The sequence below is a fragment of the Rhinatrema bivittatum genome, chromosome 3 (genome assembly GCF_901001135.1).
Source record: "Rhinatrema bivittatum chromosome 3, aRhiBiv1.1, whole genome shotgun sequence".
NCBI classification, from domain to species: domain Eukaryota; kingdom Metazoa; phylum Chordata; class Amphibia; order Gymnophiona; family Rhinatrematidae; genus Rhinatrema; species Rhinatrema bivittatum.
In genome coordinates, this window is record NC_042617.1 from 545,094,476 (window position 1) to 545,112,529 (window position 18,054).

At 45.8% G+C, this 18,054-nt stretch overlaps 1 protein-coding gene across 3 annotated transcripts in view; it reads left to right on the forward strand.

Annotated features, from left to right (window-relative positions):
* The window catches only part of TBC1D32 (TBC1 domain family member 32), a 661,976-nt gene that overhangs the window by 600,746 nt on the left and 43,176 nt on the right, over positions 1-18,054 (forward strand). For all 3 annotated transcript variants that reach the window (XM_029596414.1, XM_029596412.1, XM_029596413.1), the window contains 2 exons: positions 2,254-2,369; positions 2,989-3,143. In XM_029596414.1, the coding sequence (XP_029452274.1) occupies positions 2,254-2,369; positions 2,989-3,143 (271 nt within the window). The remainder of the gene's footprint in view (positions 1-2,253; positions 2,370-2,988; positions 3,144-18,054) is intronic.

Genomic DNA, 18,054 nt, shown 5'->3' on the forward strand with positions numbered 1-18,054 from the left:
CCATCTTTTGTTTTTGTATCAGCGTCACTCTTCTAGGATCTCCTTCCTAGATATTATGATTTCTGTTAAAGTTAATTGCCTTATCACTTCAATGTTCCAGAAACCGATGGACAAAAATACTTTATTGTATTAAGATAATCATCATCCCGTTCTCAGAGGAAGAATATTCTGGTTGGAAAATATTTTCCTTTTTGTTGTTTATGTTCTTCTTGTGACAACTTTCTATGTTATGCCCAGGTTATGGCTTAGAGTTTTAGATCTCTCAGTTACCTTTCTTGTAAAGTAGAGCTTTTAAAAGAACTCTGTTTGTGATCTATTTTTACCTCATACTGACAATGATGCTATGAGATTGACTTGTGTCCTTCCATTCTCCTGCTCACTCATGAAATAGATGATTTTATTTGCAGACATTGGCCCTTTCTGTCTCCCCGTTCAGTTTTTCAGGCCCTCCTCATTTTGCGTGTTGGAGTGTCCAAAAATAAACTTTACTGATAGTTTGTTGAAAAATCAGTGGCACAGTTCACATCAGTTCTCAGTTCCCAGATGGCATTTACAGTTCTTAGACTTTATCTGTGCAAGGGTCTCTCTCTGTAGCAGGGCAGGGGAAACACCATCCAGGGTCTGAATCTGTAAGGTTCCCAAGTGAGCAGGGGTATCTTTGGACAGAAAAAAAACCTGGTAAAACTCAATCTTTGCACAGACCAAAATGTATTTCTTCACCAGGGTGAAGACTCAAAGTGGGGGTCCTCAAGATCTCTCACAGTTCTCCAGCCGATCTCCTTCTCTCTCTTTCTGGATTTCTTGATGGAAGAAGATCCACACAGGAGTATATAATTCTCTGATGTTCCTCCTTCAGGGCAGGAAGGGGGCAGCAAAACTCTTCCTTCCAGTTCTTGCCGCCAAAAGGTCTTTCACCCTAAAACTATCAGAAATTCCTTGCTGCAGGTCACCACCAAACCTCTGTCCTTCAGGAAGGTGCAGAGCAGAGGGGCAGGATTTCCCCATCCTGGGCCCCCCAGAGAGAGGTTTCCCAATGACCTCTGTCCAGGCAAAACCCAGGGTTTTCAAAAGGCTTCATACAAAGAAAAATTCAGAAAAATCTCAAATCAACCCGGAATGCAGACCCTACAAACCAGTGAGTGGACTTGAAGGGCAGCTTTCAGACCTTTGTTCAGAGACAACAAGCTAGAGTGCCTAAGCCCCTAAGGTAGGCCTCAAATTACGAAATAGGGGGAACGTTCCTACACCTCCTCTAACTCCAAAACTTAGACGGGCGGATTTTAAAAGCCCTGCTCGCGCGCCGGCGCGCCTATTTTCCATAGGCCGCCGGCGTGCACAGAGCCCCGGGACGCGCGTAGGTCCCGGGGTTTTTGGAAGGGGGCGTGTCGGGGGCGTGTCGGGGGCGGGACCTGATGATGCGGCGTTTCGGGGGCGGGGTGGGGCGTTTAGGGAGTGGGACCAGGGGCGTGGTTTCGGCCCGGGGCGTTTTGGGGGCGTGGCCACACCCTCTGGAACCGCCCTCGGGTCGAGTCTCGGCGCGCGTGGATAAAGGTAGGGGGGGTGGGTTAGGTAGGGGAAGGGAGGGGAGGGGAAGGTGAGGGGAGGGCGAAAGAAAGTTCCCTCCGAGGCCGCTCCGATTTCGGAGCGGCCTCGGAGGGAATGGTGACAGGCTGCGCGGCTCGGCGCACCGGCTGCCCAAAATCGCGCTTTTTTAAAAAATCTACCCCAGACTGTACTGCCGCAAGCTCTCATTGAAAGAGCTGCTTATATAACCACACGGGGAATGGCTAACCCAGCACCTTCAAAGGGAGGGGCTGTGCTGAATGGTGCTTCCCCTTAATTGCTAGCTTGTCTTTCCTAGCTGAAAGTTACTAGGGCAAATACTAGTAATGAACTCCAGGGGTCATTACATATTTTACCTTGAATTTATAAATTTCACATATCAAAATAGTGCACAACATTGCCAATTGCTTGAGGTTTTTCTTTTCTTATTATTGAAAATAGAGCTCAACTTTATTTATGGAAGTCAGGTAACGGAAAATAGAAGTGTGTGCAAAAGCTGTCATCATTAAAATACACAAAAATATTTTTAAAATATGCAAATAATGTGTTGAATAAACAGAAACAAGAACAATTCATTTAAAACATTGATATTTTTTTCTACCATGTATATCATATGCACCTTGTACTAATTAAACTAATTTTTATAACCTCAAAATTTTAAACTAGAATTTTGATTGCATTTTTTTATAGGTATGGTAGATACCTAAATCTGCTGAAAGATAATGCTGATCAGAACCTCACACAAGTCTTGAAGCATTGTGAGAAGTTTCTAAAACAACAGCAAACCACTACTAAATCTTCACTTCGTATCCTTTTTTAAAAAATTAACCATTTTGGATTTTGTTCCCTTGTTTTAGCAACTATTGTAAATCCCTTTCATGTTTTAGAATTTTTAAGTAATGGAATATTTCAACACTGCATCATTTCCTTCTTGCATTTAAAATTGCACAATTTATGCAATTTTACATTAATCTTGGTCAAATAAAGTCCCAAGACGATCCCAATATCTTAATTGTACAATCAAAATAATTACATTAATATTCTTTTTCATATGTTATAAAGCAGAGTTTCCCAAACCTGTTCTGGGGAGCCCCCAGCTAGTCAGGTTTTCAGGATATCCACAGTGAATATGCATGAGATAAAATTGCATGCTGTGGAGGCAATGCATGCAAATTATATCTCATGGATATTCATTGTGGATATCTTGAAAACAACAAGCTGGGGGTCCTCCAGGACATGTTTTAGAACCAGTGTTCTAAATTAATGCTATTAAGTTTTTGGAAATACAAAAGGGAATTATTAGCTGGCATTCATAATCCAAGGCTTTTTAAGGTTTTGCTAATTGTATACTTTGAGAACAGAAAATATATGACAGTAAATAATTATTATGTGTTGCTTGCATTTCTCCTTAACTGTTGCCAACAGGTTATCTACAGAGAGGTTATGCTGGCTACGACTGGTTTGCATCTACTGTTTTTCTGATCATGTCAGGAGATAAAGAAAGAACAATAACATTTCTTCAGCAGTTCTCTAGCCTTCTAGTCTCAGCATTTCTGTGGCTGCCAAGACTGCATGTTTCTGTAAGATGCTTAAATCATCTTTAAAAAAAATCACCCTTGAAATTTTTGAAAAGAATATTTACATTCAGTTGTTTTTGTATAAATATTTTAACTTTTCTATAAAATCAGTATATATATTTGTGCATGTTGAAAATTGTTTTAGAAAATTGAAATTTCATGATGGTAAAGTTAGCTCAGTGAATTAACAGGTAGAATGATTGTAATAGTATTCAAATATTATAGCCGGTTAAATGGCAAGCCAACATTAAAAAAAAATAAATCTAGACAGATTAAATAACCTGGTCCTCCATTTACTTCCCTCACTTCAGTGAAACAAATGTAGGGCATTATGCCAAAGCCCCCCAAAATATACCAAATACATAGTGGGCCTATAGGCCCAAAAAACTTCCCCTCCCCATTAATTTGCTAAATAAAATTTGAATGTAGGCCACCTTCCTCCTCCCACCCGTAGAACAACCCAAATCCTCCTGCACCATCCAGCGCCCTCCAAATCCAGCTGACTTGTTTAGCCAGATAGTTTTAAATATTGGCCCTTTCGTGTTTTAGAATTGTAAAAAGGTACAAAAACAAATCCATTATTCACTTGCATAAATCACTAAATACATTCTTGTGGCCAAGGATTCCAAACTGGAGAATGTATGTTATATAATTTAAATTGTTATCCCAGGACAAGCAGGATGCTAGTCCTCACATATGGGTGACATCGGTAATGGAGCCCTATGACAGAAAACTTTCTGTCAAAGTTTCTAAAAGCTTTGACTGACACTGGCACACTGAGTGCACTGAGCATGCTCAGCATGCTATGATCCCTGCGTCCACAGGGGTCTCCCTTAGGTCTTCTTTTTTCCGCTCTGCTGTAAGCATAGCAGTTGGAGCTCTGTGAGAAATTCTAACACTTTTTTCCTCATAAAAGATTTACATTTTTACTTCACAAACACCTTTCCCTGCACGGGTCTCCCTCCGCGTTGGTTTAATTCAACGTTCGGTGAGTACTATGCCATATTTTTTCGATTGGTTCTTGTCACCTTTCTGGCTCCCAACCGACTGCGGCCTTCCCTCTCCCTATTTTTCAGTTAGTCACACACAGCCTGCAGTGTCCCTCTGTGACACTCTGCTTGGCTATTAGCGCTAGTGGGACAGGGACTTCCATGGTTACCGGTGCCGCCAGGGCCTCTGTAGATTCAGGTCCTTTACTTTCCTCAGTACCTTCGCGCAGTAATACCCCATCGCTACCATCGGTACCCCCTTCAGGCCATCCTGCGGTTTCAGATGCCACAGGTACCCCTCCCCCTGCGGTACCCTGATGCCATCCTCCCTACATCATTCTATCAGTGCCATCTATGTTTATACATGGCACTGATTTATTTCCTTAGCTTTATCAGTGCTAGCGTTGCCAGAATGGATGCCATCGACAAACACTTGTCTCGTCGCTTCCATCCATAATCGGGTCAATGCCACCGCTACCCGGGGCACTCCATCGCTGTTGGGGGTCAGTTCTATCGATGCCATCCTTCTATTATGGATGTCAGATTTTCCATCGATACCAGGCTGTTTTCCATCGATGCCAGGCTGTTTTTCAGGCATAGCATCGGTGTCAGGCTGTTTTCCATCGATGCCAGGCTGTTTTTTAGGCATGGCATCGGTGCCAGGCTGTTTTCCATCGATGCCAGGCTGTTTTCCAGGTATGGCATCGGTGCCAGGCTGTTTTCCATCGATGCCAGGCTGTTTTCCAGGCATAGCATCGGTGTCAGGCTGTTTTCCATCGATGCCAGGCTGTTTCCAGGCATGGCATTGGTGCCAGGGTGTTTTCCATCGATGCCAGGCTGTTTTCCTGGCATGGCATCGGTGCCGGGCTGTTTCCATCGATGCCAGGCTGTTTTCCAGGCATGGCATCAGTGCCGGGCTGTTTTCCATCGATGCCAGGCTGATTCCAGGCATGGCATCGGTGCCGGGCTGTTTTCCATCGATGCCGGGCTGGATTCCAGGCATGGCATCGGTGCCGGGCTGGGTTCCAGGCATGGCATCGGTGCCGGGCTGTCTTCCATCGATGCCAGGCTGTTTTCCAGGCATGGCATCGATGCCAGTGCCATCTCCCTGCATGGCAGCCATGCCAGTGCCTTTTCCCTGCATGGCAGCCATGTCAACAACGATTCCATTGGTGCTCATATCCGTGGCATGAATGCCATGGGAGTCATTGTTGCCCGAGTCGATCCAATCAATGCCGTCGATGCCCGTGGCCATACTGCAGATTTTGTCGGTGCCCGCTTCCATACATCGATGATCTCGACACCCACGTCATTCCCATCGGCATCTTCTATGTTTTATGGATGCGGTCATTGACTCCGTCAATGCCCATATCATTTTTCCGAAACCAGCGATGTTTTTGATTACCGTCAATGTCGACATAACACCGCCACACAATGCCCTCCCCTGAACACAGTGCTCCATGCTTTGGGTCCTTATTAAAGCCCATATCAGGAGCAGAGCAGGCATGCTGACAGCCATCATCGATCACCATCCAGGACAGCGAGGGCTTACATCTCGCCGCTGGGGAATGACCAGGTCGAGCACTGTGGCATGCATCATCACCAACACGGTGACCGTCTGCCACCGACGCCATTCAACGCATTGCGGCTATTCTTCTCGATGCTGGACGATGTTGGGGCCGAGCAACATCACCACTGCCAACGGCACACCGGATTGAGGTTTGCAGAATTCTGCACTGGCGTCAAGAGACATCGAGCCGCTGCGACAATGGTTGACTTCATGAGTTCGTCAATTGGCTCCCTGTTCCCAGGCGTACCCCACCGACATCGGTGCAGGGTTCTGGCCCTCCGCTCATTACGGTCTAAGCGCCAGCTACGCCCAGCCTTGTCTCCTTTATACCTACGCCACCATACCAGGTATCAGAGTTGAGACGGACGTTAACGTCCACAGGCTACTCCGAGAGGACTCCGGAAATCCACGGAGCCAGCAATCTTCACCGGCTCATCCCTCGGCGGTTCACGTCGGATGGTAAGTACCCGCTTCTGCGGCATTCCCATTGAAATGTGTTCTCTAATTCTAGCCACATGCTTAGAAAAGTTCTAGGTCACATATCGCTATGCCAGCTATGTCAGCCACAATACCAGGAGAACCTCTCTTTCTTTTCTTTGGGTTTGCTTCAGGGCTTCCTCCCTTTTTCAGCAACGAGGCTCTGTACTGATTAATGCTCTAGCTTTTGGTTCCTGTTTCAGTACCAAAGTTCCAGGTGCATTTACTGTTCTGCTAAACACGAGATCCAGCACATGCTGCCTCAACTACAAGTCCACCTCGAAGCCTGATATGGGTCTCGATATCTCCTTGTACAGCACTTAGAAATGCGGGTAAGACTTTACCGCTCTCGCTCCCGTGGGAGGATACCTGATATCCACATTACATCAACCCCTCCAGTTGGACACCTCCAGGTTTTCCAACTAGCCGGATATCAGAGCAGTCTCCCGGTACACTCCCCTACACGCTTCAAAGCGCAGAGGGGGGAAGACGGGGGTTGGGGAGTTTTAATTACATTATTCTTTCTTTCAACAGAAAGTAGTTACTCTCCACCCATCCTGGACCTCAGAAATACCAACTTTCTTCAGAAGGCACAGCTAAAATGGTATCTCTCCTTACCATATTTCCAAAACACAGTAAGTACATTATCTCTATTCTTCCTATGTGCCTCATGGTGAGTCAACGATCTACAATTCCAAGCTCTGCCGGTGGCACCAGCTTCGCAACTGAGGTATTTCTTTGACTCAATATCGGTGAATGCTGTTTCTCTACGGAGTCCATCATCATTCACGCTTTCCTTGCATGGACAGCTGCATAACCTAGTCTATTTCCTGCTCATGCTCGCATTTACTTCAAGTTGAAAGTTTGACCACAAATCTTCTCAACCCAATATGTGTCTATTCCGCTCCAAGCAGTTACGCATAAACTTCCTGGATCTTGTACCATGAGTTATACCCTTATGCCTTCTAATACTGCCTCTGCAACAATTCTTTATGCATACAGACAGACAGCATTGGGACAATGTGCTTTCCAACATACAAGCATACACAACATCCTAGCTGCTCTGCAATGAAGCTGCACAGCTTTATCCTTAGCCCTTGCTCACTTATGCATCCTCGGGCACTGTTCTCAGACACTTACTGAACGCACTAGCAGACCTTCTCCAGATAGGTCCATCCTCTCGAATGGTCTTGGACATGTGTAGCAAGAGAAATCTTCTAGAGTGGAGGTCAACCGCACTTGCCCTCTGCTTCCGAATCGAACCAGACGGTGCACAGATTCTACTACCTACACATGGTTTCACTGCATTCACATTTACGCCTTTCTTCCATCAAGGGCCTCCTAAATGTGCCTCTTCCGCTACCTCTCATAACCAACACTCTTATCATGCTGAGCCGGGACGGAGTTCACTGTTCCTCAGGCCCTCGTCCTGCCCGAGACCAGTATGCTTCCCATACTTCATAGCCAAACCTCTCGTGAACCTACAACAGGACAGAGGAACAATAGTCCTCTTAGCCCTATATGGGCTTCGACAAGTATGGTTTCCTATATTCCTCGACCAGAGACCAATTCGCCTGGGCACAGCGCCCACTCTCGTAACTCGGAATCAGGACAAGTTGCGTCATCCCAGCCTTACAACTCTTGCCCTGACAGCTTGAATGTTGAAATTCTGCAACCACTTAATCTTTCAACACAAGTCTCTAAAGTTCTCGTAGCTTCATGAAAGCCTTCCACACGTAAACCTTACCACTTTTAGTGGACTAGATTTACCAAGTGGTGCACACAAACAGGTTTTCACCTTTTTTCTTGCCCCACTCCTTCTGTACTAGATTACTTATATCACCTTTCGGATTCTGTTCTCCAGACATCCTCTGTAAGAGTACACCTAAATGCCTTAGCGGCATATCACGGGAAATATGGGATACGCCAATATGTCGGTTTATGAGAGGCTTACTTCACCTTAAGCCCCCCATTTGACCACTGCTCATTAAATGGGATCTAGTGTGATACATTCCTGCGACAAGAAATTTCTTTCCTAACAAGTATTCCTAGTAGCCATTCCATCGGCTACGAGGGTCAGTGAGTTGCAACCTCTCGTCACATACTCACCCTACATAAGGTTTCTGCACGACACAGTAGTCCTTTGCACTCACCCCAAATTCCTACCAAAAGTAGTAACAGATTTTCACTTAATCAGTCAATAGTCTTGCCTGCTTTCTTTTCAAGACCTCTCTCTCTAGCCAAGGAGAGAGAGTCTTATACACCTTAGACTGACAACGTGCACTAGCTTTTTCCCTGAACCGCATGGCAGTCCATAGGACATCCAACCAACTCTTTGTTTCTTTTCACATAAAATGAACCAAGAGTCGCGGTAGTAAGGCGGACTCTCGCCGACCGACTAACAGTCTGTATCGAATTCTGTTATGAAAAAGCAAACGTTCCTCTCCAAGGGCGAATAACAGCACACGTAGTAACGGTGATGTCTACATCAGTAGTACACTATGGTTCAGTGCCCATTATTACCATATATAAAGCTGCAACATGGAGTTTCCTTCACACCTTTGCAGTTCTTTATTGCTAGGGCAAAGAAAAACGACAAGATTCGATCTTTAGACAATCTGTCTTATAGAACTTGTTTCCAATATATTCCCAACTCCTTCTACATCCAACCTGCTGTGATCTTCGGCTGCCTCATTTTCACCAACAATTCTTCACTGTTGCTTCACTACAAAATGACTCAGCCTCTAGCTTGCTAATCACCCATATGTGAGGACTAGCATCCTGCTTGTCCTGGGATAAAGCAAAATTGCTTATCCCAGGACAAGCAGGATGCTAGTCCTCACATATGGGTGACATCAGTAATGGAGCCCTATGTACGGAAAACTTCTGTAAAAGTTTCTATGAAACTTTTGACTGGCACCAGTGTGCCTACTGAGCATGCCCAGCATGCTATGATATTCCCTGCCACAGGGGTCTCCCTTTAGTCTTCTTTTTTCCGCGAAGCAGTTAGCCTCGCGGTTATTAGGAGTCCTGTGGGATTCTCCACAATTTTCCTCACGGAAAACTTTCAAAAAAACTTCAACCGCAAAGGGTCTCCCTTAGTTTAGTCATCGCGGTGAGTTTTTACCGTTCTCGCGGTTCCGTTCCGTTTTTTGGTTAAAAACATTTTTACCTGAGTCTTAGGCCGTCGACGGCTGTCCGGCCACAAAATGGCTACAGGTTTTAAAAAATGCCCAAAATGCGCGAGAAATATGTCTATCACAGACCCACACCAGGACTGTGTACTTTGCCTTGGTGAGGGTCATGAGGTAAAAAATTGTCCCTTATGCGCTACGATGACCTCGAAAGGTCGACGTCTACGGCTGGACAAAATGGAGCAGCTATTCAAGATTCAACTGGTTACTGCTCCATCTGCTTCCAAACAATCGTCTCCGGCTGGATCGATTAGAAAAGTAGTATTGAAAAAACGTCACTCAGGTGAGTCGGGAGACGCTCCATTTTCCTCCCCCTCACCATCGTCCAAGGCCTCAACATCGGGCAGTGAGAAAGCCCGCGAAAAAGACAAACATCACCATCGGCATCGTAGGCCGCATACGGCATCACCTACCTTTGATGTCGATGCCCCAGATTCCATCGTTGCCAATGCGGCCATCGACCTCGATGGCACAGCCGGTACCATCTCATGATACGTCCATTTTTCAACCTCTGATGGAAAAATTGGACTCACTTATATACGCTTTTTCCTCTGCACCTCAACATCCAGGTTCTGATCTCCATCAGGAACCGTTACCAGGCCCCTCAGGTGTCATACCACCCATCAGGCCACAAACACCACTCTCTGACACTCCTTTTAAGCCTTCTAGGCCTATAGAACATCCTCTGGACTCTAGTGACTCAGAATATTCATCAGGGGAAGATATCCTCTCTGAGCCCTCACCACCAGAGGATAGAAGAAAATCACCACCGGAGGATCTTTCCTTCTCGAATTTTATAAAGGAAATGTCTGAAACAATTCCCTTCTCCCTCCTTTCAGAGATAGACAGCAGACAAAAAACTTTGGAAGTTCTCCAATTCGTAGATCCTCCTAAGGAAATTCTTGCCATTCCAGTCCATGAGGTCCTACAAGAATTGATGTACAGAATGTGGGAGCACCCTGGATCTGTGGCAGCGGTCAATAAGCGTGCTGATGCCACTTATCTGGTACAGCCCATCCCAGGGTTTCAAAAAACACAATTACCGCATCAGTCAGTGGTGGTCGAGTCGGCCCAAAAGAAGGCCAAGAGGTTAAAACAGCATGCCTCTACACCTCCTGGTAAGGATAACCGGTTCCTGGACAATCTAGGAAGAAAAATATTCCAAGCTGCCATGCTGGTATCTAGAATAAATTCTTACCAGCTCTTTATGAATCAGTACCAGCGAGACCTGTGGAAACAGGTAGAAACACTGTCACACCAGTTACCTGACCAATTTCAGGACGGATTACTAAAACTCGTGCACAAAGGCCTGGAGGCGGGTAAACACGAGGTTCGAGCAACATATGATTCCTTTGAAACAGCCTCCCGACTGTCAGCGTCAGGAATCACAGCCAGAAGATGGGCCTGGTTGAAATCATCGGAGCTGAGACCAGAGGTACAAGAGCGCTTGGCAGACTTGCCCTGCCTTGGAGAAAACCTCTTTGGGGATAAAGTTAAAGAGGCGGTGGCGACAATTAAGGATCACACTGAGACCCTTAAACAACTATCTCAGCTGCCGCAAGAAGTACACCAACCTTCTAGGAGGCTTCCAAGAAGAGAACCAAGGAAACCATATTACCGCCCTCGGCGGTATTATCCCCCAGCAGCCAGACCCAGACAGCAAAGGCCTACTCAAAGGTCACAACCTCGCCAGAGACCTGCCAGACCTCAACAGCCTCCACCTGCAGCGTCCACGTCTGGATTTTGAAATCCAACCAGAGAGCATGAGTCATTCCAAAAATCCTTGCCCACAATTACCTGTCGGAGGCCGAATTTCTCATTTCCATCAAAATTGGAACTCCATCACGACAGATCAATGGGTACTCTCAATTGTATCTCAAGGGTACCACTTGGATTTCCTCACTGTACCAAACGACAATCCTCCTATCCCATCTTGGACAGTGTCTTATCATTACACAATTCTACAAGTAGAATTATCCACCCTACTGACTGCCAAGGCCATAGAAAAAGTTCCCAGGCCTCAGTGGGGCAGAGGATTCTACTCCCGATATTTCCTCATTCCAAAGAAAACCGGGGGCCTACGCCCAATCCTAGATCTCAGAAATCTCAACAAATTTCTAAAGAAAGAAAAATTCAGGATGGTGTCATTAGGCACCATGCTACCTCTTCTTCAAAAAGGAGATTGGCTCTGCTCTCTGGATCTTCAAGACGCTTATGCTCACATTCCCATTTTTCCTCCTCATCGACAGTACCTGCGATTTCTGGTGGAAGGTCAGCACTTCCAATATTGAGTACTGCCTTTCGGCCTAGCCTCAGCACCTCGAGTGTTCACAAAGTGTCTTGCAGTAGCGGTGGCACATCTTCACAAGCAAAGAGTACATGTGTTTCCCTACTTGGACGATTGGCTAATCAGAAGTCAAACACAAAACGGTGCTCTCACTTCTCTCCATCTCACAATGCAGTTACTTCACTCCTTGGGGTTTCTCATCAACTACGAGAAATCCCATCTCACACCATCTCACCAGTTACAGTTCATAGGTGCAGATCTCAATACTATCACAGCAAAAGCTTTTCTTCCAAGAGACCGTGCTCAGGCACTCGTCCTCTTAGCACAATCAGTTCGCAATCAATCTCGAGTTACAGCTCATCAGTGCCTCACCCTACTCGGACACATGGCCTCAACAGTTCATGTAACTCCCATGGCCAGACTGACCATGCGCCTACCGCAATGGACACTCAAATCTCAATGGATTCAAGCCATTCAACCATTGTCCACTCCCATTCGTATCACACCAGATCTAAGATCATCTCTTCTCTGGTGGACATCCGTAATCAACTTGCTCAAAGGCCTGCCTTTTCAGCAACCAGTTCCACAAGTGACTTTAACAACAGAAGCATCCACCTTAGGGTGGGGTGCGCACATTGCTCACTTAAAGACGCAAGGCACGTGGACAAAACAAGAAGCCTCTTTTCAAATAAACTTCCTGGAGCTTCGAGCTATACGCTATGCTCTACATGCGTTCAAGGACTGCCTTTCACACAAAACTGTTCTGATCCAAACGGACAACACAGTAGCCATGTGGTACATCAACAAGCAGGGTGGTACGGGCTCGTACCTCCTTTGCCAGGAAGCAGCTCAAATATGGGACTGGGCCCTAGCACACTCAATTCTACTACGGGCCACCTACCTAGCAGGCATCCACAACACAGTAGCGGATCGCCTCAGCCGCCACTTTCAACCACACGAGTGGTCCCTCGACCCAGCGATAGCAACCAAGATATTTCAACGCTGGGGTCAACCAACAATAGATCTCTTTGCGTCGCATCTGAACTACAAAGTGAACAATTACTGCTCTTTCCTCTTCCGGCAGAACAACTTACCAAAGGACGCGTTTGCTCGCCATTGGAACTCAGGCCTGTTATACGCGTATCCACCAATACCGCTCATAACCAAAACATTAGTAAAGCTACAACAGGACAAGGGGTCCATGATACTCATAGCCCCATATTGGCCTCGACAAGTATGGTTCCCCACACTGCTAGATCTCTCAGTCAGGGATCCAATTCGCCTGGGAGTAGCTCCCACTCTCATAACTCAGGAACAGGGACAGTTGCGCCATCCCAACCTTCAATCCCTGTCCCTGACAGCATGGATGTTGAAAGCTTGATCTTGCAACCATTCAACCTTTCAACTAATATATCTCAGGTACTAATAGCTGCACGTAAACCTTCCACTAGAAAGAATTATTCCTACAAATGGAAAAGGTTTACTTTATGGTGCACTCAGAAAGATTTAGATCCTTTCACTTGCCCCACTACCACGCTACTAGATTACCTTTACCATCTCTCAGACTCTGGTCTTAAGACGTCATCTGTAAGGGTACACTTAAGTGCAATCTCAGCTTATCATAACAAGCTAGGTGATGCGCCTCTCTCCACACAGCCTCTCGTCAGTAAATTCATGAGAGGCCTAACTCACATTAAACCTCCAATTCATTCCCCAAGCATTCAATGGGACCTGAACGTAGTATTAACTAGGCTCATGCGTTCCCCATTTGAACCCATAAATACCTGTGACCTTAAGTACCTAACTTGGAAAACGGTCTTTCTTATAGCCATTACATCAGCTAGAAGGGTCAGTGAATTACAAGCACTAGTCACATACGAACCTTTTACAAAGTTCCTACATGACAGGGTAGTCCTCCGGACACATCCAAAGTTCCTTCCTAAGGTTGTCACGGAATTTCATTTGAACCAATCCATAGTTTTTACCAACATTCTTTCCTAGGCCTCATTCCCATCAAGGTGAACGAGCCTTACACACTTTGGACTGTAAGCGTGCGTTATCCTTCTATTTAAACCGCACTACAGCCCAAAGAAAATCCAGTCAGCTGTTTGTATCCTATGATCCAAACAAACCAGGTAAAGCAGTGGGTAAGCATACTCTGTCAAACTGGCTTGCAGATTGCATTCAATTTTGTTATGGAAAAGCAGGCCTTACTCTTCAAGGGCGAGTAAAAGCACATTCAGTCAGAGCAATGTCAACCTCAGTAGCACACCTTCGCTCTGTACCTATTCTGGACATTTGTAAAGCAGCAACCTGGAGTTCTCTTCACACTTTTGCAGCTCACTACTGTCTAGACAAAGAAGGAAGACAAGATTCAGCCTATGGACAATCTGTCTTAAAGAACTTGTTTCCAGTATAATCCCAACTCCTTCTACGTCCAACCTGCTGTGATCTTCGGCTGATTCATTCCATCAACAATACTTCACTGTTGCTACATGACAAATTGACTCAGCCTCTAGCTTGCTAATCACCCATATGTGAGGACTAGCATCCTGCTTGTCCTGGGATAAAGCAAAATTGCTTACCTTGTAATAGGTGTTATCCCAGGACAGCAGGATGTAGTCCTCACGAAACCCACCCGCCACCCCGCGGAGTTGGGTCCGATACGTTTTATTATTTTATTTTTGGCTAACGCTATTGCTACAAACCAAGACTAAAGGGAGACCCCTGTGGCAGGGAATATCATAGCATGCTGGGCATGCTCAGTAGGCACACTGGTGCCAGTCAAAAGTTTCATAGAAACTTTTACAGAAGTTTTCCGTACATAGGGCTCCATTACTGATGTCACCCATATGTGAGGACTACATCCTGCTGTCCTGGGATAACACCTATTACAAGGTAAGCAATTTTGCTTTACCTTGTAATAGGTGTTATCCCTGGACAGCAGGATGTAGTCCTCACAGAACCCACCCGCCACCCCGCAGAGTTGGGTCCGATACATTTTATTATTTTCTTTTATATTTCGCTTACGCATAATGCTACAAACGAGACTGAAGGGAGACCCCTGTGGACGCAGGGATCATAGCATGCTGAGCATGCTCAGTGCACTCAGTGTGCCAGTGTCAGTCAAAGCTTTTAGAAACTTTGACAGAAAGTTTTCCATCATAGGGCTCCATTACCGATGTCACCCATATGTGAGGACTACATCCTGCTGTCCAGGGATAACACCTATTACAAGGTAAGCAATTTTGCTATTTAATAGTTACATAGACACTATTCCCATAGTGACCATATACTTATACTGCATAGAATACAATATAGGTATACTCTATAAAATGCTTTCTTACATTCTTAGTATTGACTTTGCTTTAAATAATTTGTTCTTACTGTAAATAACTGGATTTAATCAAAATCAAAATTATTGGTTTAACAGGGAAGGGCTTGGTGGCAGCACCAAGCCCTTCCCTGTTAAGAGGGATGTTGAGAGGGATGTTGAGTCTCATGCTCTCCAGCCTAGTGATGCTAAGAAGCAGGTACAGTATCATCACAGGACTGCAACATGAGAAATCAACTGATTGGACTCAGCCTTCAAAGAGGGCTTCAATTAATCCTCCTTTCTAGACAACTAGTGGTACAGTTAAAGTCATAACAAAAAATGAAAATGAAGTAAAAAATGTGCAATGCCCCCAATAGAAGAGGTAAAGAAAAAGAGAATCAGAGAAGAAAGGAGTGAGGTAGGAGTACAATTCCAGAGACTGCACCTTCAAAATTATATAAATCGGAATGAATCCAGAGGGTGTGTACTTCAAAATTAACAGTGGTCTTCATTATAATGTAATATGAACAGACTTAAAGATCTAAACATGTATACCTTAGAGGAAAGTCAGGATAGAGGAGGATATGATAGAGACATTTAAATACCTCCAAGATATCAATACACAGGAGACAGGTCTCTCAAATGAAAGGAGACTCTGGAATTGAGGAGTCATGGGATGAGGGTTAAAGGGGGTAGACCGAAGAGTAATCTAAGGAATTATTTCTTTACAGAAAGGATTGTGGATGCATGGAATAGCCTCCCAGTGGAGGTGGTGAAGATAAGGACAATATCATAATTCAGAAAAGCATGGGATAAGTACAAGGGATCTCTGAAGGAGTGGTAGAATTTGTAGTGCTGAGCACTACACAGTGGAGTTGCCATATACGAATCATTTGATGTACATTAAAAATTGACCATTTGGAAACTTTTCTGCGCTTGTTGTATATGTACTGATATTGCTGAGTGCAGTACCGCTCCAGCAGTTTGTATTTTCTTATACAGTTGACATCATAGGCCTTCAGGCATATTTAATGGCATCAACAGACTCAAATGCACAAAAAGTGCTGAAGTGTTCATCATGCAGATATTGTTTAAGTAAATTGTATTTGTATTTGTTTTACTGAATATTTATTAGTTTTATATGATTTTGTGTTTGTGTATTGGTTAATGATTTATAATAATCATGAGTCAGAATTTTATTATTTTGTCTGCTCCAAACAATATTATGGAGATAGCTGAATACGAAAATGAATACATTTAAAAAAAATTAAAAAGTTTGGTCATTTTCTGCCATCTTGTTTCTATGTAAGGAGAAAAAATGAGGGCATAAATGAAGAAAATAGAAGATGGGATATGAAGAGCAGTTCCTGTACCCTGATGTCCTGGTTCAGTCAAGGTCATATGATCTGTGTCGCACACGTGGAGGTGCGGTCGCTTAAGGGGGATTGTGAGCCCTTGGGCCACAGCATGGCTCAGGGAGGAGCCCCAAGACACATTTACCATGGGAGGTGAGAGTGTTCAGGCACGGGCTGGAGCAGGAACAAGGCTGGACCAGGGACAGGACCTGGAACATCAGGAACTGGAACAAGGCAGGCTCAGACCTCCATTGGACATGCACACACCAGTGAGACTCAGCAATGCAATGCTGGTCTCAAGAGTAACCCTCCGGCCATTTGGTGGCCCTTCCAGACCCACCGCTTGGGAATGTCGAGTGCGTGAGGCAAGACGGAGGCTGAAGGCAGGAACAGGACAAGACATGGAACTCAGGAACTTAGAAGACTCAGACAAGGAATCGGGATACTTGGAAGACTCAGACGAGGACTCAAGGAACTTGGAAGACTCAGACGAGGTTTCAGGATACTTGGAAGACTCGGACAAGGATTCAGGATACTTAGAAGATTCAGAAAATAATTCAGGATACTTGGAAGACTCAGACAGGCACTGTTCCTCAGGGCACCCTACACAGCCCACCTTGGGCTGGTCGTGGACCACCCTGTCCCACTGCATGCCCTCACAACCTGAAGAGGCTGGTCACGGATCACTCAGAGAGCAGGACAAGCGCAGGACTCAAGCTCAGCACGGAAGAGAATCTGGGCAGCGCTGAAAAAGGATCCTGCTGGAACAGGGCTCCAATGAGCGGGAACAGGACACCAGATCAAATACAGATTTACTTTCAGGATGGTCATCTGGAGGCGGAATCCAGCGGGTGAGGCTAGACAGGAGTACTCGCAGTCAGGAACTGGAGAAACCAGGACATCAGGGTACAGGAACTAAAGTACTGGAACATCAGGAATATGGAACACCAGAACAAGGAACATTAGGAACTTCAGGAATGTGAAGCATCAGGAACATCAGGACATGGAACAGGCGACGAAGGAGCTCCAACGAGGAACAAGACCAGGAACATCAGACGAAGGAGACCAGGATCATCTAACGAAGAGCCATCTAGACAAGAGAAGACCATGGAGAACCTTGACCGGAGAAGAGAAGCATGGACAACCATAGAGATCTGGACAAAAACCCAAAGAGAACAAGCTGAGCCCTTTTATAGGGCTGGACAAGGCACAAGCTGAAGACTTCATCAGTTGGGGCCGCGGGCTTTTCCAGCCGCTAGCCCTTTAAATGTTGAACTGAAGCCCGGGGACAGGCAGGAGCAGGCAGCGGTGTAGGCGGCATCCCTGCCGCTTGGAGAAGCAACGGTGGCGGCACCAGGGCCACATGAAGAGGCATCCCGGTGGTGGCTTCCATGCCGTGAAGAAGCTGAGGCAGCGGCGGCACCGGGGCCGTGGAGAAGATGAAAGAAGAGCGACTTCCCCTGCCACGAAGCTAAAAGCAGTGTCACGGTGGCGGCTCCATGCCGCAAAGAGGAGTCCGGTAGTGGCTCCTGCTGTGGAGGGGGTAGGACGGCGGCAGTCCAGGGTGGCCTAGACCACGAGAAGAAGACGTCCTGCGGTGTTGGACCGGCAGTACAAGTTGAGATGCTTCTCGCGGGCAGCATCACAACAGCATTGTAACAGCACCCCCTCCTCAAAGCCCCCTCTTCAGCCTCTTCTCTGTTGCTGAAGACAAGAAGGCATATCT